The sequence below is a fragment of the Pongo abelii genome, chromosome 1 (assembly GCF_028885655.2).
Source record: "Pongo abelii isolate AG06213 chromosome 1, NHGRI_mPonAbe1-v2.0_pri, whole genome shotgun sequence".
In the NCBI taxonomy this organism is placed as follows: Eukaryota; Metazoa; Chordata; class Mammalia; order Primates; family Hominidae; genus Pongo; species Pongo abelii.
The window spans coordinates 185,272,111-185,296,579 of record NC_071985.2 but is presented as its reverse complement, the minus strand read 5'-3'; the positions used below and the strand labels follow the sequence as shown (position 1 = coordinate 185,296,579).

Genomic DNA, 24,469 nt, shown 5'->3' with positions numbered 1-24,469 from the left:
AGGCCTTCCTGCAGGAAGGGCCAGGCTGGACCTGAAATAGGAAACAGGATTTGGAGTGACAAGAGGAAGGACAGAGGGCACCCCAGGGTGACCACAGAGTCCAGAATTAAGTGCAGAGGGTAGTCTGAGTAGAGCTGTGGGGTTCCCTAGAGGGACAATGGAAAAGGAGGTTAGTAGTTGAGCTGGGGCCAGACCAGAAAAGACCTTCCAGACCTTCAAGGTCCCCTGCTTCATGTTCCTTTTCATGTGTCATTTGCATTCTTGTCCCATCTCTCCTATTCCACCTGTAAGCTTCCTGGGGGCAAGATCCTTTCCTGCCTAATTTCTGCCTGCTCTAAAAGGTCCTGCACATAGTAATGGCCCAAAGGAATATCTGGTGAGTGAATAAAAGAGAGAATTAATCAGTGAATTATAATCTAAGAAGCCAACCTTCTAACCCTTACACACCGGGAGGCCTGCAGGGTTTGTAGAAAAATCCAACATCACAATGACATTTCCTCCACTATCTCCCCAACCCCTTCCTTTGCTTGTTTTCATTCAGCATTTATCCCTCCCTGACTTCTTATTAATCATTTGTGTACTTTGCGTACTTGTTTCTTATGTCACCTTCCAGGCATTCAACAATCATTAACTGATTACCTACTATGTGCTAGACATGTTGTAGGTGCTAAAGATACAGACAACACACAAACATTTCTACTCTCATGGAGCTAGCATTGTAGTGATGGGGTGAAGAGCAATATGTAAAATGTATAGAATGCAATTGATGACAGGTGCAATGGTAGAAAAGGGCAAGGAGAAAGGAAAGTAAATTCAAGGGAGTGATTTGCAATTTCAAATAGGGTGGTCAGGGGAAAACATCTTTGAGCACCTGAGGTAGATAGGGATGGAATTCTTTTCTTTTGCACACACACTTGGTACATGAGCAGTACCTGGCATGCAGCAGGCACAGAAGAATGAATGAGTGTATGAACTGAGGGTGTTGGGAAGATTGATCCATTTTTTAAATTAAACTTTTAAGAGAATTGTAGATTCACATGCAGTTGTAAGAAATAATACCCTTTACCCAGTTTCCCCCAGTGGTAACACCTTACATAACTATAGTACAATATCAAAATCAGGGAATTGAGGTTGATAACAATCCACTGATGTGATTCAGGTTTCACCAGTTTTACATGCACTCAGTTATGTATATGTGTGGATAGTGTATTTAGCTCTATGCAATTTTAAGGTTTAGTCCTTTTTTTTTTTTTTTTTTTCTGTGAGACAGAGTCTTGCTCTGTTGCTCAGGCTAGAGTGCAGTGGTGCAATCTTGGCTCACTGCAACCTCTGCCTCCCAGGTTCAAGTTATTCTTATGCCTCAGCCTCCCGAGTAGCTGGGACCACAGGTGCACGCCACCATGTCACCAGCTAATTTTTTAAATCTGTAGTAGATGGAGTTTCACCACACTGGCCAGGATGGTCTTGAACTCCTAGCCTCAAGTGATCACCCGCTTTGGCTTCCCAAGGTTCTGGAATAACAGGTGTGAGCCACTGTGCCCAGCCAGGTTAGTCCATTTTTAATATGTGAGTTAGAAGGCCACTTGAAGGGTGTAGAGCTGAAGGGGAGTGGGACGAAGTGAACCACCAGCCACTAGGCACGCTGTTCATTTTCACATGCCTGAGCTCCATTTACCCGAGCAATCACCCTAAGAAGATAGGTATTCTTATCTCCATTTTACTTATGTGAAGACTGAGGCACTCAGAGAAAGAATCTGTTGGAAGTCACAGCAGGCAGAAAAATCAGAACCCCAAATCTCTGACCATCTAGCTACTTCCTGGGACTCTTTCTTGAGCACAAGAATGGCCTAGATGAAAAAAAAAAAACAAAAAACAAAAAACAAAAAACAAAAAAACACAGGAATAAGGAACCAAGAGGAAGGACAGGCTCCAGGAGACATTGGAGGAGAGAGGAAATGAGAGGGAGTTGGAAAGGATGCCTCTGGATTCTCAGTTAGGGAGAAAAGAAGTATCATCACAGGAAGAGGAAATGAAGAGCTGGAGGGCTCTAAAGGAGAAGAAAAGGGAGATGTCCTGGTTCAGCCCTGATTTCATGTGTGATCTTCGGCAAGTCGATTTACATAGCTGGATTTCATGTTCCTCATCCATACAAGGGTGGGAATGGCCACCCCACTCCATCCATCTGGTATGCTCTACATGTCCATAATACGTTCCCATTCACAAAATTCTCCCCCAAATTTGTGTCCCTCCCCCACCCCCAAATTTATATGTTGAAACCTAATCCCCAGTGTGATGGTATCAGGAAGTGGGGATTTGGGGAGGTCATTAGGTCTTGAGAGTGGAGCCCACATGGATAGTATTAGTGCATTCATAAGGGACTGAAGGGACCATAGTTCTCCCCTTCCACCATGTAAATACACAGAGACAAGGCATCATCCATGAACCAGAAAGCTGTTCCTCACCAGACACTGAATCTACTAGTGTCTTGATCTTGGACTTCCTGGCCCCCAGAACTGTGAGAAATAGATTTCTGTTGTTAATAAGCAAACTAGCTTATGGTATTTTGTTATAGAAACATGAACAGACTAAGACAACTACCCAGGACTGCTCTAAGGCCAAGGAGTGATGATGGGGCAGCCCTCTGCAAAGCAAGGTGCAAAGCCAACTGCCAAAACCGGAAGCAAGGCAACCCAGCACAGGCGCAGACTGCCTGTGGTATCCCGACCCGAATGTCTGGCTGGCATTCCCAAAGATGAAAATGCAGAATTTAGGTCAGCACACACAGAGAATCTCACTTTGTTTACATGAGACAGAGAGTGTGTGTTCCTACGAAATGCCTTTGAATCCCAGCGATGATGAGAGACCCAAGGCTGTTTATGGCTTTGGATATTTACTTTTCTCATAAACAAATCAGCTTGGGTGCCGTCAGAGCTGACGCCACTTCACACTGGCCCTCTGACGTCCTCGCTCCTCCCTGGTGTCCCACACATGGTTTGAATTTATTGGTTTTAGCAGCTTTCATTTATATTGTGTGAGGATCACGGAATGACCAGCAAACAGAAGCTCTGATCCGTGCCCTGGGAAAAACACAGAAGCACGAGGAGAGAGGTTGTGGGGAAGAGCTGGGAAGTTTCCTCCAATCCAAGGTGAAGCAGCTCCCACCCACAGGGTGGCCCAGTCAAAGCCCTTAGGGCCCCTTTGGGAATGGAGGATCAGGGGGATGCTACAGCCGCACCAGGAGTCGGTCAGAGCACGAGGCTGAGAAGGCTCTCAGTGGTCACGGCCTCCCAAAGCCAAAGCACCCGAGGACTGCCATGGGAAGTGGAGGTGGCTGCCGAGGTACTTGGCCTCCTGGAACCAAACATCGAGAAATCTGGGAACAATGCGGGAAGGGGGCTTCCTGTTTTCTACCAGGATACTCAGGCAATGATGGGTAGACATGGTCAATAATTTTACAGCTAGACACAGGGTCCCTGCATGTGTACTCAAAGCCAGGTGTCAGGGAAACCCAGATTCATTCTAGGAGGTTCCTTCCCGCAAAGAACTTCAGTTTATTGAAGGAGACAGACATGTTAACATATAAAATACAATAACATTTAAAATGCCACTTTCCAGTGAGGTCAGAGCCAGCTTAGAAAGTGGCTTTGCAGCAGCAGGGGTGTGGTTTATGGTTTACCAACCAATCTCACACCCACCAAGGGGGCTGAGCGAGGGGAGGGACTTGCTCTGGTCATGCTGTGGGACTCCCAACCCAGTGCTCTATTCACCGACCAAAGATCCTCCCATCCCCCACTTCTGCTGGGGCTGGGGCCAACATCAGGAATCGCCTGCCTTACCCTGCCCCCACTTTGAACAGGTGGAATCCCACAAATAAATCACATAAAATAAGCGACACAAAATGCAGGGAAACGTTATCCTCCAGCAACGACGTTAGAAATGGTGGTCAGGGTCTCAGGCTCCCTCACAAAAGGCCCTATAATATATAACTACTCTGGTCTCATTCAGTCACCAGACCATTTTCACCACCTTGTTTCTAAAGGAAACCCAGTCCTGAGTTCCTGTCCCAGAAGCTGGGAACCCTTCTGCTCTGGCTCAAGCAAGAGGCTTGGGAAGGTACAGACAAGCCTGGGTGAGGTGTTCCAGTTTAGCCAACAAAGGAATGAGTGGGTGGGCCAATTATAAACCAGAAGGAATTCTGAAATGCAGAACATGAGAGTGAGGGTCAATGGCCCCCAAGTGCACCCAGGATGAAGCCCAAACTTCTTAACATGGTTGTAAGGCCTCCATCATGTGACCCCTATGTGCTTCTATAGTCAATTGCCTAGTCTCCCCTTGCTTCCCACTAGTGTTCTCCACATGTGAGTGGTATGAGTAACTATATTCCTTCAATCCAGATCAATATCACCATCAGCACCCACCCCCATAACATAGTGCCACTCCTGAACCCAGGACATGCCCACTTGTCCTTCAATACAGCTCAAGCGGTATCACACTAAAGCCAAACCAGGTACTCACAAGGAGGTGAGGCCGGTCTATTGTATACAATTGAGTATATGCAACAGCAAAGAGAACTAACTCCTAGACAGCAAGAATACAGGCTCATCCATTTGGTAGCATCCACAGGACCCTCCAGATCACCTGAGCTCTGCAAAGCCCCAGCTGCCATGGGGGTGGGGGGACTCAGGGTCAGTGCTCAACAGTACACTGACACAGTAGATTGAATGACAGGTGGGAAGCGACATTCTGTCCAGCTACTGAGGCAAATTGAACAGAGATTCCTCTAGGCTGGGGGCGGCCCTCCATCACATTTCCCCTTTCCCTGCCCTACACTAGAAAGCTCTGCAGAGAAGCATCCCAGCCATCTAGACTGGTGCCATTACAAATTTGGCACCTGTACGTCTGTTGGGCCCCTCACCCTGCCCTGCCATCGCTTCAACTGCCAAGGTCAGCTTCTACTCTGAATGCCCACCACAGACTTTCTCCTCACATTCCCTCCTCATTCTATCTCCTAGAAAATGGACTGTCTCACTCTCTGCTTCCCAGGGCCACAGCCTTCCTCAGAAGTCTCTCAACTCCTTGTCCCTGTCACCTCTTGGCCTCTTACCTTTCATCACATCTCCAGTTTCAGAAGGGCTGTTGCCTCTACTCTCAGATTCCAGCTCCACCTCCTCTGGGTCACATTCCCTCTTTTCTTTTCTTTTTTTTTTTTTTTTTTTTTTTTTGACAGTCTTACTCTGTCGCCCAGGCTGGAGTGCCGTGGCATGATCTTGGCTCACTGCAACCTCTGCCTCCCCAGTTCAGTTCAAGCAATTCTCGTACCTCAGCCTCCCAAGTAGCTGAGATAATAGGCATGCACCACCAAGCCTGGCTGATTTCTCTACTTTTAGTAGAGACAGGGTTTCACCATGTTGACCAGATTGGTTTCGAACTCCTGGCTTCAAGTGATCCACCCACCTCGGCCTCCCAAAGTGCCAAGATTACAGGCACGAGCCACTGCACCCGGCCACATTCTCTCTTTTTTTTAGATGCAGATAAGTCAAGAGCACAGGGCTCTGCAGCCAGAGTTTCTATGTTTAAACTCCAGATCCTCCACTCATTAGCTATGTGACCCCAGGCAAGTGAATTACCACTCTGTGACTCAGTTTCCTCACCTGTAAAATGCAGCTGAATCTACCTGAGAGAATGCCATGAGGATTAAGTGGGGCAATGCACATAAAGGGCTCAGAATCATTCCTGGCACTCTGCAGTGAGGTACCTCTCTCTCAGGTCTCTTCAACCCCACCCCCTTCCCCACTAGCCCCATATACGTCTCTGAACCCTCAGGATCTGGAACTGAGCCTGGCACAATGTAGTTCCCAGCAGTGCTTTTCAAAGAAATGAACAAATAAATGAATGAACAGTTTAATAATAACTAATTCAATTAATTATTTACGAGGAATTTCACTTTGGGAGAAAAAGAAGAGGAAAAACACATGCACCTCTAGCACTACTGAGAGCACAGGGCACCTGATGGCTGATAAAGGCCTTCTCAGACTTGATCCCACTGGATTCTCCCAAGAGCTGTAAGCTGTTGCTAGGTAACATCCAACCTGTCTGAGCAGTAGAGGAAAAGGATGCTGAGAGGCAGGAGCCCCAGGTCACATATCTAACCCAGGGCAGAGCCGGGCCTCAGGCTGGGGACTCCAGCCTAAACCTTTCAATCCCTCCTTTGGTGTGTCCCAACTCCAGAGAGCAGTGGCAGACCACAGTGAAGGCAAGCCAGAATGAATACAGTCAGACATTACACACTGCAGATGGTCAGAAAAATAAATGGCCATGCTCTGGGTGGTCCATAGTTCCCATTAGACCAACCAACAACCCATCCCTGCACTGGATGATGCTCAGTGTGTGAGACAGCAAAGGACTAAGAGCCATCTTTTGTTTGGGATGGGATTCACCTCAAGACAGACATTGTGAAAATGGGCCAATAATAATAATGAAAATGACCACTGCTTAAGCCACCACAGTTAACATTCATTAACTCTTACTGTGTGCCAGCCACTCAGCTGTGTGGTTTATATGCATTATCTCATTTATGCCTCACAACAACCCCAGGAGGTAAATACTGTTGTGAGCCCCATTTTTTCAGATGTGGAAACAAATGTTCAGCCATCTAGCCAAAGTGGAGGAGCTGGATTTCCAACTCCAGTCCAGTTTCTTCTTTAAGGTATCAAAAGATCCAAGTAGAAATCCTGGCTCCATCATTTTGAACAAAGTACTTAGCCTCAATGTCCTCAAAATGGGGGAAAAATGCTTACCTTTCAGGATTGTTTTAGAAATTTACTGTGACAAACCAGAGGCCTAGCATATAACAGGCACCAAATAGCAATGGCTCTCTAAGGGGCTGGATAGGAAAGAGAAAGAATAAAGCCAGTGGAGGGAGTGTAGAAAGGCTTGTTCTGCATTCCCTCTGCATTTTCCCATCGTGGCACTTCCGTGTAAGTCTGCTTCCTTTCCACCTCATCTCCAGCAGCCCAAATCCTATCTCACCTGCAAGGTGTCTCTCAAAGCCACCTCCATCAAAAAGCCTCCCCACAAAACTACTGATGGAAGCAGAATATTAAATTACCTCCAAGACCACCAGCAGGCCTCAGCATGCGGGTTCGGTAGTGGTGGGTCAACAAACGTCACTGTCTATACCCAGAGGACTATAAATCATTCTACAATAGAGACACAGGCATGCTAATGTTCACTGCAGCACTGTTCACAATAGCAAAGACGTGGAATCAACCTAAATGCCCATCGGTGACAGATTGGATAAAGAAAATGTGGTACATACATGCCATGGAATACTAGGCAGCCATAAAAAAGAATGAGATCATGTCTTTTGTGGGAACACGGATGGAGCTAGAAGCTATTACCCTCAACAAACTAACACAGGGACAGAAAACCAAATACCACATGTTCTCACTTCTAAGTGGGAGCTAAATGACAAGAACTCAGGAACACAAAGAAGGGAGCAACAGACACTGGGATCTACTTGAGTGTGGAGGTTAGGAGGAAGGAGAGAAGCAGAAAAGCTAACTATTGGGTACCGGGCTTAATACCTGGGTGATGAAATAATTTGCACCAAAAAACCTCTGTGACAGTAGTTTACATATGTAACAAACCTGCACATGTACCCCTGAACCTAAAATAAAAGTTTAAAAAAAAAATGACAGTCAAGGTCAAGCACAATGACCAAGCATTGTTATCACCGAAGTCCCCAAGTGGCTCAGTTTACCCATCCTGTGACCATCCACAGCTCTTCCAGCTGCAACTCGGCCCCAATACAGGGTCTGGTGCTCAAAAATGTACTATAATCCAGTGGATGCTGGAGCCACCCAGCTGGATATCTGGGGGGTCCCAACACCTGGCACTCTGAAGCAAATCCACTTCCCTTTCTGAGCCCAGTAACCACACTGGCAAAAAAGAAAAAAAAAAAAAGAAGAGCCAGGAACAGACTAACACTCTTCTTGGTGTCCTTGTTGGTGACGGGAGGGAACGCGGTCGTGCATGTGAAAAGCCTCTGGAAATTGCAAACCGCGATGCAAATGGTTGAAATTATCATTGCCAATTAGGCTTTTGTCTCTTTTCAGACTCAAGGCCAAGCAGCTCAAGAAAGGGAAACCGTGTGAACTAAAGCTAAAAGATGAGCCAGAGAGATTTCCAAATGGCTTTCTCCGCTGGTATTCTAAAAGGGGCTGTCGAATGGGACCCAAGGCTTACATTAAGTCCCCAGGAGATAACACTGGCCAGGAAACTTTAAATAACCTTAACAGGGAGGAAGGAGGCAAATCCTTTAAACAGAAGACAAGGAGGGGAAGGCCTGTCCTTTTATCTTTGCACCGTGGATCCCCGGGCAGGGCTGGGCGCGCGCCGCGCCGCCTCCTCCACCGCGGGAACGCGGACTCGCCTCGCCCCGAGGTGCCTGTCCGCAGGGCCCCGCCTGTGTCGCTGCCTGATCGAGTGACGGGCGGGTACATATACGCTGCGGCCCCCAAGGCGCAGCCGCCCAACCGCTGCTCTTTTAGGAAACGTGCACTTGAGCTCGCGGAGGCCAGGCCAGAGAGGCGGCGCGGCTCGGGCCAAACGCGTCATGCACAGAGCGCCCGCCTCTGCACCAGGGCGTGAAATGGGCACAGTCATGCAAGCCTCCCGGAGGAGCGCCAAGGTGAACTGGAGGTGGAGGGACACCAGCAGGCGGCTTTGTGCAGCATGGTCTCTCTCTAGTCGCAGTCCATGCAGAGAGCGGCCAAGCTGAACTGCTCTCGGCCCTCAAATGCACAACTCGCGCCCCGTCCTCTAGCGTAGGTGCCTCCAATCTCCTGAGCCTAGTTCTCCCTAGCCTTTACCTGGCTTTTTTACTCCTTCCGATCTCAGGTTCACCTGGGCTTCTTCCAGGAAGCCTTCCTGGATCTCCTCAGGACCGAGGAAGCTGTGCCTCTTCTGTACTCCCACAACACACCACAAGACAAGCCACAGCCTCCCTCCTCCCGGCACCTGCACGGATGCTGTGTCCCCTCCCTACCCAGAAAGGAAGCACCTGGGCAACAGCAACGTTCTTCTCGCTCACTACGTCCAGCACGATATTCCATGTCTGGCACTCAGTAGGAACTAACAAACATTTCTTGAAAAGTTGTATAACGATAATTTGAAAATGAAGTAATAACTATGAGCTAGTATGTACTGAGCATTTGTGTGTGTGGCACTGTGCTGTAGTGCTTTACATTAATCAGTTAATCCTCACAGCAATCCTATACAGTTGACATGAGAAAACTGACGCACAGACAGCTTATGTAACTACCCCAAGGTTACTTATGCTCCCGATAAGTGCACTTATTCTGGGAACTGAAGGAGCACTGGGCCATCCGGCCAATGTCTGGAAGTTTTCCAGTGGAGGGGACTCCTGAGCTGAGTCTGCACTACGATGTGTAAATTTAAAGACTGACTTTTGGTTCTGAAGGTAGAATCAGACCAGGATGTTCCTCTGAATAAGAGAGGTGGGAAGGAGCTTAATGTCTCCTACTGCCCTTCCTGAGTCAATGTGAAGTAAAGGGAGAATCCCAAGAATGAAGGTGACAGAGTGTCAGCATTCAGGGCAGGGGTGGTCAGGTGCTGTTCGGAAAACCCCGGGTTCTCCCAAGGAAACCACCTTGTCTAAGTCCTTCAGAAGGAACACAGAATCCAGCAACAGGTGTAAAGGCAGAGACCACACATCTCTTAAGGCCCTAGGTTGTCCCTCAGAGATGGCCCCAGGGCCCTGACTTTTATAGGCATGGTCTGATGACCTCATGGCTCTTTTCCAGGAAAGCCAGGCATTCAGTGTGGCCCAAGTACAATTTACCTACCAGTTCTTTCAAAAAACAATGCTAAAAGCCAATTACATTGTTGCACCTAAACTCAAACTACTGAGTTATGATTACATGGCATCCATCCAATCTGATGACCATGGATAAAAGTCTTGCTGTAAAGTGACATTTGTTTGACGAGGCCAAGCTTTTAACGTGGATGGTCCTCAGGGGCCTTTACCAATTCAGAGGAGTAAGAGTTAGGCAGAAAATAAAAACTGGGAAGGGGTTCCCAGGTAGAGGGAACAACATAAGCAAATGCATGGAGGCATAACTAAGGAGTGTATGTGAGAGGGAGGGAGGGAGAAATCATACAGCTCAGCAACCCTGGTGCTCCAAAACCAAGATAGCAAGCAAAGAACAAAAAGCATTTTAACATGAAAATAAGTGGAGGGATGCAGTGAGCCTGGAGAAGATCATGTGTGCTCTGGATAGTGAAGAGGAGAAAAACAGAGACTTGTTTGCAAGTAACAGTTGAAAAGGAGGGAAAAAAACCCAAAATATCCCAGGATGGAGATTAATGAATCCAATAGGGACCCATGAATGTTACAAAGTTTTGACCAAATGGGCCAGCAACAGTACTGAATATGTCTCAGGTGGAAAGCCTAAGAAGTTTCTGAGAATTACAGAGGCCAAGACATAGTCCCTTTTTAGCATCCAGAGCTGCCAACACTCCAACCACAGAATATACCACAAAGCCCCAACTTCAGAACTGGAGAACATTCAATCTAATTTTGTAATCAATTGTGAGCACATTTTGAGCTAGGTTTGAATCAGAAGAGAAAAGACTGCCTGAGAAAAAATTATAAACAAAATATATAAGTGCTGAAAGAATGTCATAAAATGCCGTAAATAATTCCACAGAGGGGAAAAATATATGTGGCTGGGTCATTAAGTAAAGCTTTGGCCCAAGTCTTTCCGAGCAGATTAGACCTGGGAACGTTCTAGGAAGACTTCCTGGAGGAGGTACAGCTTTGAGCTGAGCCTTGAAAAATCTCAGGATTCAGAAATAGAATAGAAAAGGAGGAAATTCCTAAAGAGGGAGGGGGCCTAGCAGAAGCAACAGCGTTTCCAAGCTTGGGGCAACAGTTTTGTGTTCCAGCAGATATAGTGCACAGATTTAAAAGCCTGCGGATCCTGGAGGAGCTGCTCGGCGAGACGGCTTGACAGCCGCTGAACAGAACTGAAGGCTTGGCCACCGGCTGCCTGTGGATTAAGTGGGCGGACAGAGAGCCAGTGATGGGAGATAAAAGGGAGTGAAGTGGATAATATTTAGAAGCAAACTCAAGGGGAAAAGAGCATCAGCAGCCCGGCTGGCAGGCTGTGGCGCTCGCGCCGGCATTCTTGTTTCCTCCCTTGGAAAGCATTACCAGGCGACCTCTTCCTGGCTTTGAGAGACGTCCAAATGGGAACTATTAACAAAGGCACGCTCCCATTTTTATCTCCGTCAGAAAGTGCTTTGCCGGTCAGGTTTTCTCTGCTTGGCCTGGGATTGGAGAGCGGGTTGGGGGAAGATCAGACAATATGTTTGTGGATGAGGCTTCTTGGAATTCTTAAGAGCTGGCCCCTTCCAACTCTAAGATTTTAGAAGTCTATGTCCATGAGCTAACAATTCTTCAAAGCTAAGAGGCTAGGATTTCATGAAGTGAAGATTCTTTGAGTCCCAAAATGTCTCTAGGCCTAATGTTCTGAGATTTCACCATTCCTAGATTCTTTGAGCCTCAGAGTTTGGATTTATGGTTGGAGATTCTCTGAGCCTAGAAGTCTTCTTGCTGTGAACTTCCAATTCTGAGACTAGAATATCTCATGACATTTTGGTCACCTCCAGCTTTAGGACCTCACTCTCCTCTGATGGAGGTGCATAAGCTATCCTGTGCTCCTGCTTGTGCGTGTGTTTTCCCCCTACATTTAGATAATATATTAAATATTAAGACATGAATGAACCAGGTCATGGAGAGGGGATGGACAGAGCTCGCCATGCCTGCAGGGGTTCTTCACAAACAGCCCTCTGGGCACAGAAATAATCTGAGTGAGCACATGCCCAGGGGTCGCTGCTGGGGGACACCCAGTGACGGACATTTGCTGAGCAGCTCCTTACCAGATGGCTCTGTGGGGGAGACACAGCAGGTGTGGCAGACTACCGAAGCACAAGGTGAAGGTCGCGCCAGAAGAAGCCTGTTTCTCAGTCCAGGTTCTGGAGGTATATGGTGTAGGCGATGCCAGCCTGTGTTTAATTCCACAGTGATGGAGGGGCTCTCCCTCCGTGGATGACTTCCTGGGAGAAAAGGCTTCAGCATGGTCTGAGGTCTTCCAGGGGTGTCTGGGGCCTCGGGGGAAGCTTGCTCCCTCTACTCTAAGGAGCGCACAAAGATCTGACAGGAGATCTGACAAGGTATTACACTGTGGGCTCCAGGGCTGCCACAGAGGCCCAGAGAGGGCTGGAGGACTCAAGAATGGCCATTCTTGGAGGACAGGAAATTACAGAATGGTTCTGAAAGGTGGGAGCATACAACCGAAAGGGGAAGAACAGGGTCTCTATCAGAAGTGTAGAGAACCAGGGCACAGGAGAGGCTAATATTCAGGTGCTCTGTGCCTCAGTTTCCATGCTGCAAACAGGACTAATAATACCCACCTCTCAGGGCATAAAAGCAATGGGGTGCACACTCAGGTAATGAATTCTCGGCAGGCAAAGACACATTTCCAAGTCTCTTCCCAGACCCTTCACTGGCACAACACAGTGAGGTGCTCTGGTTGAATGAGTGAGGAGCAACAGAGGGAGAAGAGTCACAATGAAGGAGAGCAGCTGAGGCTGGGTGGGTGTCCAGCAGCCTGTGCCGTGACAGGCTGGGGCTCTCCTGTCTGAAGCCTGGCAGCAGGATCACCCACTGGAATCAACAGGCTCTGGACAAATAGGTATCAGCAGCAACCGCCAAAGACAAGCCTGCCAGCCCCTCCCAACTACAGATAACTCAGGCTCAAAATTTCAGACTTGGTTGGCCTAGGCTCTCCAAAATATGGGAGATACGCATCACAGAAGTCAGACCTGGGCCAACACTGGAAATCACCTAGCCCAGCACTCTCATGGGACAAAGGGGGCAACTTGGGCCTAGAGAGGGAAAAGGGCTGGCCCAAAGTCACAGGCAAGGTACTAACAGGATCAGGATTAGAACTTGCTTTGAATATGACCTGCCTATGCTGTGGTCCAAATGTATGTGTCCCTCCAAAATTCGTATGTTGAAACCTAACCACCAAGGTGATGATCTGAAGAGGTGGAACTTCTGGGAGTAGATTAGTTCATGAGGTCTCTACACTCACGAATGGGATAAGGGCCCTTACAAAAGAGGCTAGAGGAAGCTTGTTCACCCTTTCCACCATGTAAATACACAGAAGGCATCACCTATGAGAAACAGGCCCTCACCAGACACAAAATCTGCTGGTACCTTGATCTTGAACTTCCCAGCCTCCAGAACTGTGAGCCATAATTTCTGTTGTTTATAAATTACCCATTGTAAGGTATTTTGCTATAGCAGCCTACATGATAATTTTGACATTTTTTGTCCTTATAGGATGGAAAGGAGCTTTCAAAGTTCAGAAGGGGGCTCCTCGCTGTGATTTATACTTCTCTTCATCGTTCATTCCTTCAATGGTGCTGCATGGTGGAACAGAATCAGGGATGGTCACATCATGATTTCTGACCATTTGCTCATTAATTCATTCATGCTCCCAATATTTACTGAGCACTTACTAATACCTGCTGGCCCCGCCAGGGTGTAGACGTAGGAGCTCTGACTATAAACCAAGGAGATCTTTATTCAACTGTGCAGGCTTAGCCTATATTGGGGGTGGGAGTGTGTGTATGTCTTCATAGCAGTGGCTTAGAAAGTTGGGGACATATTCCCTGGGAGTAGCTGATGCCCAGAATGTCTTTGAGAACTCCTATTTTAGAATCACCTTGAGATCCAATTTATAAGTTAAGGAGAAAATCAGTTCCAGCACTTTTCAATTCTCTCTCTCTCTTTCTTTTTCGGCAAGAAATGATGATCTACCACCATTCCAACACACACACACGCACACACACACACACACACACACACACAAAATTCAGCAGAAATGTCATCTAATAAAAACCAGGTCATCTTTCAGACACTGGGAAAGCAGGGATTGTGGTAATGGACTCACCTGAGTTTGAATACTGAGTCCACTTGGCCGGTCTGTGTCATCACAGCCAAATGACTTCACCTTTTCAGATCTCAATTTATGGTCTTAAAAATAAATACGATAATAAACGTTGCTGCATCTCTGTGAGGGTTAGAGATAATGTAATTATGAGGTCTAATGCAGCACCCTAAATAGAGACAAAACTCAATAAATGGTATTGTGGTTTCTAACTCCTTAAGTGAGGGACTTGTAGAATTTTACAAACATTTTGCACACCTTTGGCAGGCACGCTTCAGTGTTCAGGCGCTACATATATTAGATGGGTAATGCTCACATGCTTGGTGAAGTACAGAATAGCAGAGTCCTTGTTTTCTTATTATACCTCAGAGAACCATGTAACTTTGAGGTCTCATCCAGTGTCTCCGACTCTGCCACGCAGGGAGTTGAAGGGGAGGACTCAGGTCCCATAGAGGGAGAAGTAGTGGCAGCCAGTACCAGTCCCTGGAGGCAGCAGGCAGAGCTGATAGAAATCTGCAGGTCTCAAGCTTGTCATAAGATCTGGACTCAAGACTTAGGCATCCTCGGGCCCCCAAGGGCAAGGGCTCACCGCCTCCTAATACTCCAACTTTACTACGTTCAGCAAGGAATGATGAGTGGATATGGCTGCTGGGAGAAGGTAGTGGCAACTTCCCATGCAGCCTTCCTCTTTCCCTGCCCTGGAGCCAGCCTAGAGTGTTTGCCAAGCACAAAACCAACATCCAGGTAGTCGTTTTAACCCATCAATAACTTCCCACAGGTAGTATCTTCTCATGTCCCCACAAAAACCAGCTCAACTTTGAAAGACTGGTAATTGCGGCCCCATTGGATGGACGGGCATACCAAGTCTCGCCCAAGATTATATACAAGTCGTTGGTTTTAGTGTTGAGGCTGGGACTGACACCTGGAAGCAAGTCTCCTATCTCCAGCCCACTGTGCTGAGCTGTCTACAATACATCAAGAAAACCTTCAGAGACCTGCCTCACCACCAGCGTCATAGCCGAAGGAAATAATATCTCTACAAGTAAAAATTTTCCAAGAAAGAAAATTTTAAGCCCTCAAGTCCTAAAGGGGAGAGAGAAACAGAAGAAAGAACTAAGGAATGATTACAGAAGATATCAAATACCTAGACAGGAGGAAGTCTAGAGAAACAGCGTGGGGAAGCTGGGAGAACACATCCTTCATACAGAGTCAGGCTGACTGGCTCTGTTCCTTATTAGCCATGTGACCTTGGGCAAGTCATTCAACATTTCTGGATGCCCACCTTAGAAAGCCATAGGGTTGTTATGAGAATTCAATGCAATGGAAAAGCGTGTAGAGCCTCCTGCAGGGTGCCTGGCACGTGGAATTGATTAGAATCATCCTATGGAATGTCAGGGCTGGAAGGAGCTTGAACGATGACCTCATTTCAGCGTCTCATTTCACAGACCAAGAAAACAGGGCCCAGAGAGAGGAAGTGACTTGCCCAAGGTCACATAGCAAAGTCATGGTGATGTTGGGTCTAGCACTCTCAGTTTATTTTGAAATCAAAGACCAAAACCTAACAATAGACCTGATCTTCCAAGCTGTGCAAGGGTCGAAGAAGCTTTTTCCAGGGCTCCAAAACTTAAGCTTTCTTTCTCCATTTAACAAGCAAAATTATGGTATTTCTGTCCAGAAAAAATTATAAAAATTTTAAAAACAACATTAATACTAAAATCCCAGATCTTAACAAAAAGACACTCTTTTAAGCCTTATTTTTCCCACCTTCTTCTCTCACTGCCCCCCCAACCCAAATATTTTGCAATAACAGTAATGCTGCAAGGAAAGAAAAAATAAAAATCTGATGCACTTAACAGATATTTCAGTACACTAATGCATCACAGATGTTCATATCAAACTGTGCACGCGTGCATGCAATTTTACTGAGAAGGCTGTTGCATTTCTGATTTTGAATTGTTGGATCCCTAATGACCTCATCTGCCTAGGCTCCAGAATCCCACCCTTCCCATTTAGTCCAAGGCTGCCCAAGGGGATAGAGGAGAGATTTCATCGCCTCCCTACAAAATGATAACAGGACAAATTGGCATGATTGGACACTCTGGCAGGTGGTGAAGGGTATGGAGATTAGGGAACTAAGAGGAGTTCTGTTTTCTTTTGTTTGGGACTTGCTTTCTGCAGCTCATTTGAGGAGCTGGACCCAAGAACAATTTTAAGAGTGGGCCCAGGCTGGTGATGGAGTGGGCACATTTTTGAAATAGAGATTGGAGTCTGTTTGATCTTCCAACATGAGCTTTGGAGACTGTCAGCAGGCTCCCTCCCGGCCGATGAATGGCTTTCAGTAACTTTTCCTAAAACATAACCTCGCATACGCTTTCCAGCAAATGTTTTCACCCTACCAAAGCCATCATTTGGTTGAACAGCAGTGTTTCCCGACCCCAAAGAAAGATAGTTTTGTTGTTTTAAGAGAGACGGATTAAAGACAGGGGCTGCTTAGCCAGAGTTTGTGTGTGCTCCCTTCAGTCTTTGTCGGATTCCTCTGTGGTTGGTGCAAAGAGAGTGTTGAGAGTGATGGTGGATACCTCACCTCCCCATCCTAAAAAAGATATCGAGGCCAGACCTAGGCCTCTGAACAGAGAGGCCTCCCACAAACCTGCCTCCAAAATGAGATGGGCGGTGAGCGCTGGGGGTCCCGACACAGATAATATCAGCTCCCGAGGCTGGCAAGGGAAAAGTCACTTCAGAGGGAGAAAGCGGCTATGTTCAGAGGAATCAGCACTGGGCCAGAGAATACACAGGATTTTCCCCCATGGAGAAGGAGTCAGGCGTAGTCAGAACCCTGCAGGGCGTGACTAACTGCCCCAATACTCCTGCCACTGGGGCCCTCTGGGTAAGGACTCCACAATTATGGGAGAGCCAGCAGGAGAACCGACAAACCCGCCTTTCATTTGGCCGGCAAATCAATCTGGCTTCTTACCTCCCGAGGGACAATATTGCATTTCCCTTGGAAAAACAAAGGCCAGAGATCTTGGAAAGGGGATCGGTTTCTGCTGCTGTTTCCCTGGTGAAGAGCTTGCAACATCTCCGGAGCAGCAAGCAGGTCTGATTCCAGTGGTAGTTTCTGGTCCAGCCAATTTATGAGGCTGTCTCCTTAATGGGCAGCATGTCTCTGAGCCATGCCTCACTCGGGAAATGACCCAAGCCCCATCTTGGGGCCTCTTTGAAGGAGTCCCCATCCTGGGACTGACAGCCCCGTTCTCAAGGCACAGATGTGAACTCATTGTTCCCAGGGTCTCAGAGTTGAGTTTGGGGCCAGTGAGTAGCAAGTGACCTCTGCCCATGGAGAAGGGGCTTTTAATGACATTTTGCTCTATCAGATCTCTGGCAGCCAGAGACTTTAAACCTCTTAAGCCCCTCCCTTCTCTCCTACTTCTGAGGTTCAGAAATCAGGACTGTCAAACTTTAAGCGAACACGCTTCTCTGAAATTATTAACCTTAAAACTCTCCTGGCTGACTCTCCTGGCCTTAGCGAGGCAGTCCGAGGGTCACCTAGAGCTTTGCACAGTGCCGGGAAACTGATGGTGCTTAACCTCAAATGGCAAGCAGCACTCTACTGTCGCCAGGTCCCAGGCAACTCCTTGTTGGCTCAGCCCCAGGAGCTATGCCTTCCTCTTGCTTTCTTGGGCACTGTCCACACACCAGCCTCAATACAGCCTCCAGGGCCTCAGAAAAACCTGACACAAACCGGAAGCCCTCTCTTTTTGTTTTTGATCACTCTGATGCTCTGAGGGAAATTCTTTCTGCCCAGGCAAGCACAGCAGGTGAGGAGTGTACATCCCCAACATGTAATACTGCTGAAATAGAAGCAAACACTCAGACTCTTACCCCAAATTCCAGTATACGCCACTCTCAAATGATACCACCAGAGCAGCCAGGTGCTGCCTCGCTGCCCAGCAGAACCTCTCCTTCCAGAAAAAGGACCTGACTCTGGCTGCCTCCCCCTCCCCCTCGGAGAAGAAAGACAATCAGAGAAGAGGACCCAGGCACCCAGGGCTGTCAGCTCCGGGCTGGGGCACTGCATGCCTACCTGGGAGAAGTTGAGCCCATTGTTGAGGGGATGGCACTGCTCTTCCACCTGCTCCACAGCCCCTGTGATCTTCTTCATCTTCTCAGCCTGCTGGGCCAGGTAGAGGTCGAGCACGGGCACGCCGCGGAAGCGCACATCCCTCTCTGTGAGCGAGTTCACCATGAGCATCACCCAGACGGGCCTCTTGCGCTCCCAGTTGCCCGCGATGGCATTGAATAGGTAGTCAGCATAGAGCCCCTTGCCCCGCTGAGCAGGCGTCATCCAGGAGGGCATCATCAACTTCACGTAGTCCAGGTGGCGCTTCAAGCGCCAGTAAAGCTCGTGGGGCAGCACGTCCTGCAGGTTTTCCCCGTGCGGCAGCAGCTGGCAGCTGGCCAGGGCCGAGATGGTGTAGGGGTCTGTCAGGTCCAGCTCAAAGTAGACATGGGCGCTAGCCTGAAAGGCTGCCTTGGAGTTGTCCGGGATGAAGTCCCAGACGCGGGTGTAGGGGACGTGGATAGTGCCAAACAGGTAGGCCGGAGGATCACGCCGAATCGTCCACAGGAAGGAGTTCAAGTCCCTCTGCTGCAGGAGTAGAGGAGAGGCAAGGCAGTGAGGCCGAAGGCAACAGAGTAGAGTCAGGGTAGCCCAGAGGCACGTTGCAGAGGGAGGTGGGGATGGCAGGCAGAGACCATACACAGGCCGTGGTAAAGAGCCAGGGCTTTGGAGCCTGAAAGACCCACATTGAAAACCTAGCTTTGCCCTGTCTTAGATGTATGATCTTGAGTGAATCATTTCACTTCCCACAGGCTCGGTTTCCTCATCTGTAAAATGGGGGTGAAAACAACTACCTCGGGTTGTTGGGAGGATTAAAAGATACAATATATGTATATTAAGCCCTCAGAGCAGTGCCAGGCACAGAGGAAGTCAGCAATGAAGGGAAACTCTCATGATTAGCATTCGCTGTGAGTGCCAAGGACTGCCACACCACCTGAGAATATTCACGCTTGGCCAAGTCAAACCTTCACCGGTGGTGTTTCATGTGGAGGGTGGGGAAAGGGGGACCAAGAGTCCTGCTCTGGCAAGAAGGGAGGAAGTCATATAACTTTTAAATCCAACCATTAGAAGATATAGGCCAAGAGCACTTTGAAAGCAGAACACCTATTAAAAATAGCACACCTATTTAAACGGCTACTTCACATTCATCACGGTGAATACACTTTTCTTTTTGGAGGGCAGGTCTGGGGTGTCAGCTACTTTGCTCGACCAGCTGAGACCATAGATGAGAAAGTGCTTTAAAATCTTGCAAGGCCAAGTCAAGTTTCAGAATCTGGTTTGGGAGGAAAGGATTCCATTACAATTAGTCCCAAGAAATGTACATATTCTGGGTACTTTCCAGGCTCCTCCCCTAAAAATGTATACCTGATCTCCAACCCCAGTTGTTTGTCATTTTCTATGACCTAAGCTCCGACTTAGGGGAGTGTGTGTGCGTGTGTGTGTGTGTGTGTGTGTGTGCATGTGTGTGTGTGTAGGAGCTGAGGAGAGGCATGCAGACAGGGGTCCTTTCTACAGATCCAAGTCAGGGCTAGGCATAAAGGGCATGAGAAGAGGACTGTCATTTCTCTTAGGCAAAGCCATTTTCCATCCTGAAAAATCCCTGGAGTGTCCACTGACCACTTGCAAGCTTTAGACCAACTCATAACACTTTCCTGCCTGATTCTGGCACAAGTGAAAAGTATGTGTTGGGATGGGTGGGTTGTGGGAGAACAGTACCTTACTTTACTAACAACCCCAAACTGTTAATCCCAGCATGTTGGCGATAGACTGAGAGCCCAGCCAGCCAACGAGCTCCCTGTTTGTGCACAAGGCAGGCCGCTGGAGGTGCACCTTGCCCAAGGTCAGCGAATTCCGGGCTAACAGGCAGCACACCTACAGCAACCAGACCCTATGGTCTCCTGGCCTCCAATTCAGGGTTACTGTCAATGCATTAATTCACACTTAGAGGGAAAGATACTGAAGGAAATAAAGAGGTTCTTTGTTTTGGAAGGAAAATTAGGAGAACCAGTAATTACTCGACCCCAAGAAATATTAGGCCAGTATGTCCTGGCATTGCCTTTTCCTCTCCTCTGAAATCTTCCCTCTTTTCACGAAAGATGGACGCTTGGGAGAGTAGGTGGTGGGAGCCTGGGCCGCAGAGATGGAGGTAAGAACCAGCAACAGGGAGAAAGTTTGTCTTAGGTCAGAGTGGGAGGACAGGGAGAGAGAGGGAAGCCTGGGAGGGGGCAGAGTGTGTGAATGGGAGAGCAAAAGGGTTGGATGGAAGTCAAGAGAAGGGCAAGGAATGGTAGAAAAACACAGTCAGAAGCGGGCAGAGACCAGAAGGGTAAAGACAGAAAAAATATAGGAAAGGAGAGACAAAAAGGGGCACAGAGAGAGGAGGCGTCCAAGCAGGACCACAAATCAAGAGGAGAGCCCGAGAGCCGCAGCGTGTGGAGAAGGAACCGGAGAGGAAGCGCCCCTTCTCGCTCCTGGCTCGGAGCTGGAGCCGGGGCAGTCAGGAGCGAAGGAAGGGCGCCCGAGGCTGCGCCCGGCGGGTGGAGGTGGAGCGGGTGGGCTAAGGAAGCAGGACCCAAACCATCGTCCCACGGGACTGGAATACCCAGGCAGGCGGGAGAGTGGCCGGGCAGGCGCTCGCTCACCGATCCGGGCGGCCGGCACTGTCCTCCGTCCGGGGGCTGCGGGCGGGCGCGAGCGGTGGCGAGGAGGGCGGCGAGCAGCGGCCCCGCCAGGGCGGCGTGCATCCTGCCGGGGCCCGCAGGGCGCGGGGGACCCTCCTGGGCGGCGCCCCTCAGCGGGGCGGAGAGCCCCCAGTTGGGCACGGAGTTTCCTCTGGAGCACGGGGCTCCAGCCGCAGGATGCTGGGCGCCCTCTGGGGCGTGGCTGACCGTCCCTGTCGGACCTGGGGGTTTCTCTGGGGCGGGGCTCCGTCTGTTGGAAGAGGGGGGACCCTCTAGGGCTGGGCCCCTCCCTCGGGCGCTCAACCTCGCTGGCCGAGCCCCTGGGTGCTGAGGGCGTGTTGGGGTCCGGGGGCGCGCGGGGTCCCGGAGCTGCGTCGGGGTCCAGGGGCGCGCGGGGTTCCTGGGGCAGAACCGAGAACCCGGAGTGCGCTAGGGTCCCGGCGTTATGCTGGGCACCCGGGGCACGCAAGGGTCCCAGGGGTGCGCGGCGCTCCAGGAAGCGCGCAGTGGGACAAGTGCGGCGGAGGGCGCGGCAGGGGTAGGGGGCGGCTCTAGGGCGACCGGCTGCCCCCAAGCCCGGCTCAGAGGGGCGGCGGGCGGCCGCGCGGCCGCTGCCCGGGCTCCGCCATGCTGCTCCGCGGCCGGGAGGGAGGGAGAGAGGAGGGCGGGAGAGCGGCGCGGAGCCGGGCCGGGCGGGGGGCTGGGGCCGCTGGGGCGGGGGAGGGGAGGACCTGGCGCGGGGGGCGGGGGGGCGGGGGGCTGGGGCCGCGCCGGGCCGGGCCGGGCCGGGCTGCAGGGAGTCCGGGCTAGCTCCACGCCCGGGCGCGGCGAGGCGGGGTCTGATGGGCATGGCAGGCGCTCGCTCGCTCCTCTCTCGCTCCCTCGTTCGCTCCCTCACACACGCGCGTAGGGAGGCGAAGCCCGCAGCAGCCACTTCCCAACTTTCCAAACTTCCCAGCGCAACTTTTTCCTCCCCTCCCCTGCCCGCGCCTCCTCCTCCCCCATCCCTCCTCCTTCCCTTCGCCAGGCGCGACCGGGCCGCAGCTTCCCCGTGCGGCCGCCAGAGGGCGCCCGGGCTAAGGACCGGCTCGGCCAACCTCCGCGGGCTCCGCCGCGGACGCGGACTGGGTGGCAGCGACAGATTTGGGGACCAGCCTCGCCCAACGCATCCGTCCCGCAGATCCTGGCAGGAGCGAACAGCGAGAGGGACAGGAGTTGGACTGGGGAGGTAGCAATCACAGAAAATTCAGAAAGCTGCTGTGTGCAACCTTATGTCACGCGTAGCTCTGGGATGCGCTTGGTAGGTGCTCTGCAAACACCAACTGTAAAAGAAAAGAAAAGAAATCCTCAAAATTTCTTGGAATCTTCCATTTAAGTAATCCCCTCTTATCTATGTCCTTGGACCCACGCAGGATCCCTGTGTCTGTCTCTGGAAGAGTGAGGATTGATATCCCAGTTTCTTAGACCACAAGACTTGAAAGACCCCTTAAACCAACCTACTCGTCCTCAAGAGGCAAATGAGACTTAGAGAAGGCCAGGGCACAAGATCTAAGCTTCTGAGCTGTTTCCAGCAAATGAAGAAAGGGAGGCACAGGCACCCCTGCTTGGTTCTGTTAAAGGAGAGTTTGTCGTCTCTTCCTATCCTGACAACAAAGATTGACAGATGAATTAGGTTATACTGTCAGGAGCCCGCAGCCTAGAGGAGACAGACAGGGACAGATATGCAAAAAAGCCATTAAAATACAGATGATGAGGGCCAGGAGAGACAGAAGCACAAGGAAATGGGAACAGAGAGGAAGAGCTCCTAACACGGCCCAGAGGCCCAGGGAAGACGCCTGGGAGGTGGTGTTGAAAAATAAGTCAGAGGTAGCTTAGAGAAGGAGGCGCACACGCCTTCCAAGCCGAGGAAGAGCAGGTGCCAAGGCGCAGCAGTGTGAGAGCACACCTGCAGGGGACTGCAAGCAGTTACCCATGGCTGCGGCAAAAAGCAAGTAGCAGGAGCCGAAGTTGTGTCTTCTGGCCAAGCTGGGGAGTCTGTCCGTTCTAAGTATCAGGTGATAGGAAGTCACTGCAAGATTTGAAGTTTAAGGTAGCTAGAGTAGATCTGTGCTCATCGGGGGCATGAATTGGAGGGGGCAAGTTGGAGGCAGGGAGACCAGTGGGCAGATAGTCAGTGAGGAGGGAGCCAGAGCCCAAGCCTCAGTCTCCTGACTCCCAGCCCAGCGTTCTCCCCACTTCTCCCACTCATGCCTGCAGGTACCAGATTGAGCAGCTAGAAAATGACCATACTAGAAGGCTGAGTGAGAAAGACCAAGCAGGGCTGGAGGGTCAGAAAGGTTTTCCAGAGCACAGGATCTGGGTTGTTGGGAAGAACATGGGAAGGAAAGAAGGGGACACCAGACACTGGCAGGTTTACCCTCATGTGCCACATGAAGTTGCCACTTTTGTAAGTTACAAGTGAATGCATGTTGGCAATTTCATATGGTTCAACTTACTGGGTGTCTGGAGCAACCTCAGCCTCTTAGCTACACACACACTTGGTGACAGACGCCAAGCAGGCCAGAGTGCCCAGACGGTATGTATGAGAGCACAGGAGAACGCCATGCTTCCCACACACAGAGCTCTGAGACCGGCAGCTCTGACATGAGATGTCCTTTAAAGAGCCTCCACTTTCCGGAGCTCCAAAACTCCCTACAAGGTCACCACTCTGCTGGTAAGGATGAGGGGAAGTGAGAACTGAATTCCACTGGAGGGAGGGTCATGGTTCTCATTGGAGAATTAGAAGACACAAGTCAGATAGTGGATAAGAAAGAGCCCGATCAATTTAAAATAATGATGTGTGTAAATATGTGTGTGGATTTAAAAAACCTTCCCCTGCTGTATTGTAAACAAAGCTTCCCTGGTATCTTTTTTCCTAAAATTATAAAAGTTTTGTTGGCTAATTTTCATGAGTGTCAGCTATGACTTCCTCCTCCATGGTACATGTGGTGTCTGTGACCAGGGCAGGACAGTTAGCTTCTCTGTGCCTCTCTTTCCCCAGCCAGTTTCCTGTCCCCCTCACTTTCTGTGAGTCAATGTGTGCAATAATGTCTTAAGATCTTTACCAGTATTGTTACTGATATTCTTAAAGAGATGCAAGAACAAATAGATTTTTCTATTCCTAGATATGTACCCAAGAGAACTGAAGACATTCATCCACACAAAAACTTCTACGTAAAGCCTGATAGCAGCATTATTTATAATAGCCAAAAGGTGGAAACAACCCAAATGTTCATCAACTTATGAATAAATTAACAAAATGTGATATATAAAAATATCATATCATATGCTTCAATATATACACTTAAAAAACACGTTATAGTCATATGATGGAGTATTATTTGGCCATAAAACAAAATGAAGTACTGATACATGCTATTTCCAGGATAGGATAAATCAATCTTGAAAACATTATGCCAAATGAAGCCAGTTGCAAGAGGACATATATTATATTATTCCATTTATATGAAATGTTCAGAATAGGCAAATATATAGCAAGGCAGAAAGTAGATTGGTGGCTGCCTAGGGCTAGGAAAAATGGGGGCAATGGTGGGGCCATAGCTGAAGAGTTCTGGGTTTCCTTT

At 49.4% G+C, this 24,469-nt stretch overlaps 1 protein-coding gene across 2 annotated transcripts in view; it reads right to left on the bottom strand.

Moving 5' to 3' along the window:
- TRABD2B (TraB domain containing 2B) overlaps window positions 1-21,506 on the bottom strand; it is a 237,065-nt gene extending 215,559 nt beyond the window's left edge. The window contains exons 1-2 of one of the 2 annotated variants that reach the window (XR_008514901.2): window positions 20,808-21,484; window positions 18,130-18,693 (exon numbers count right to left, since the gene is read on the bottom strand). Coding sequence is in view for 1 of the 2 variants with exons in the window: in XM_024240341.2 (XP_024096109.2) it covers window positions 18,130-18,693; window positions 20,808-20,909 (666 nt within the window). In the remaining variant the exon portion in view is untranslated. Of the gene's footprint in view, window positions 1-18,129; window positions 18,694-20,807 lie in introns of both variants that reach the window. The other variant, XM_024240341.2, reaches the window with a different exon arrangement.
- Window positions 21,507-24,469: the final 2,963 nt, after the last annotated feature.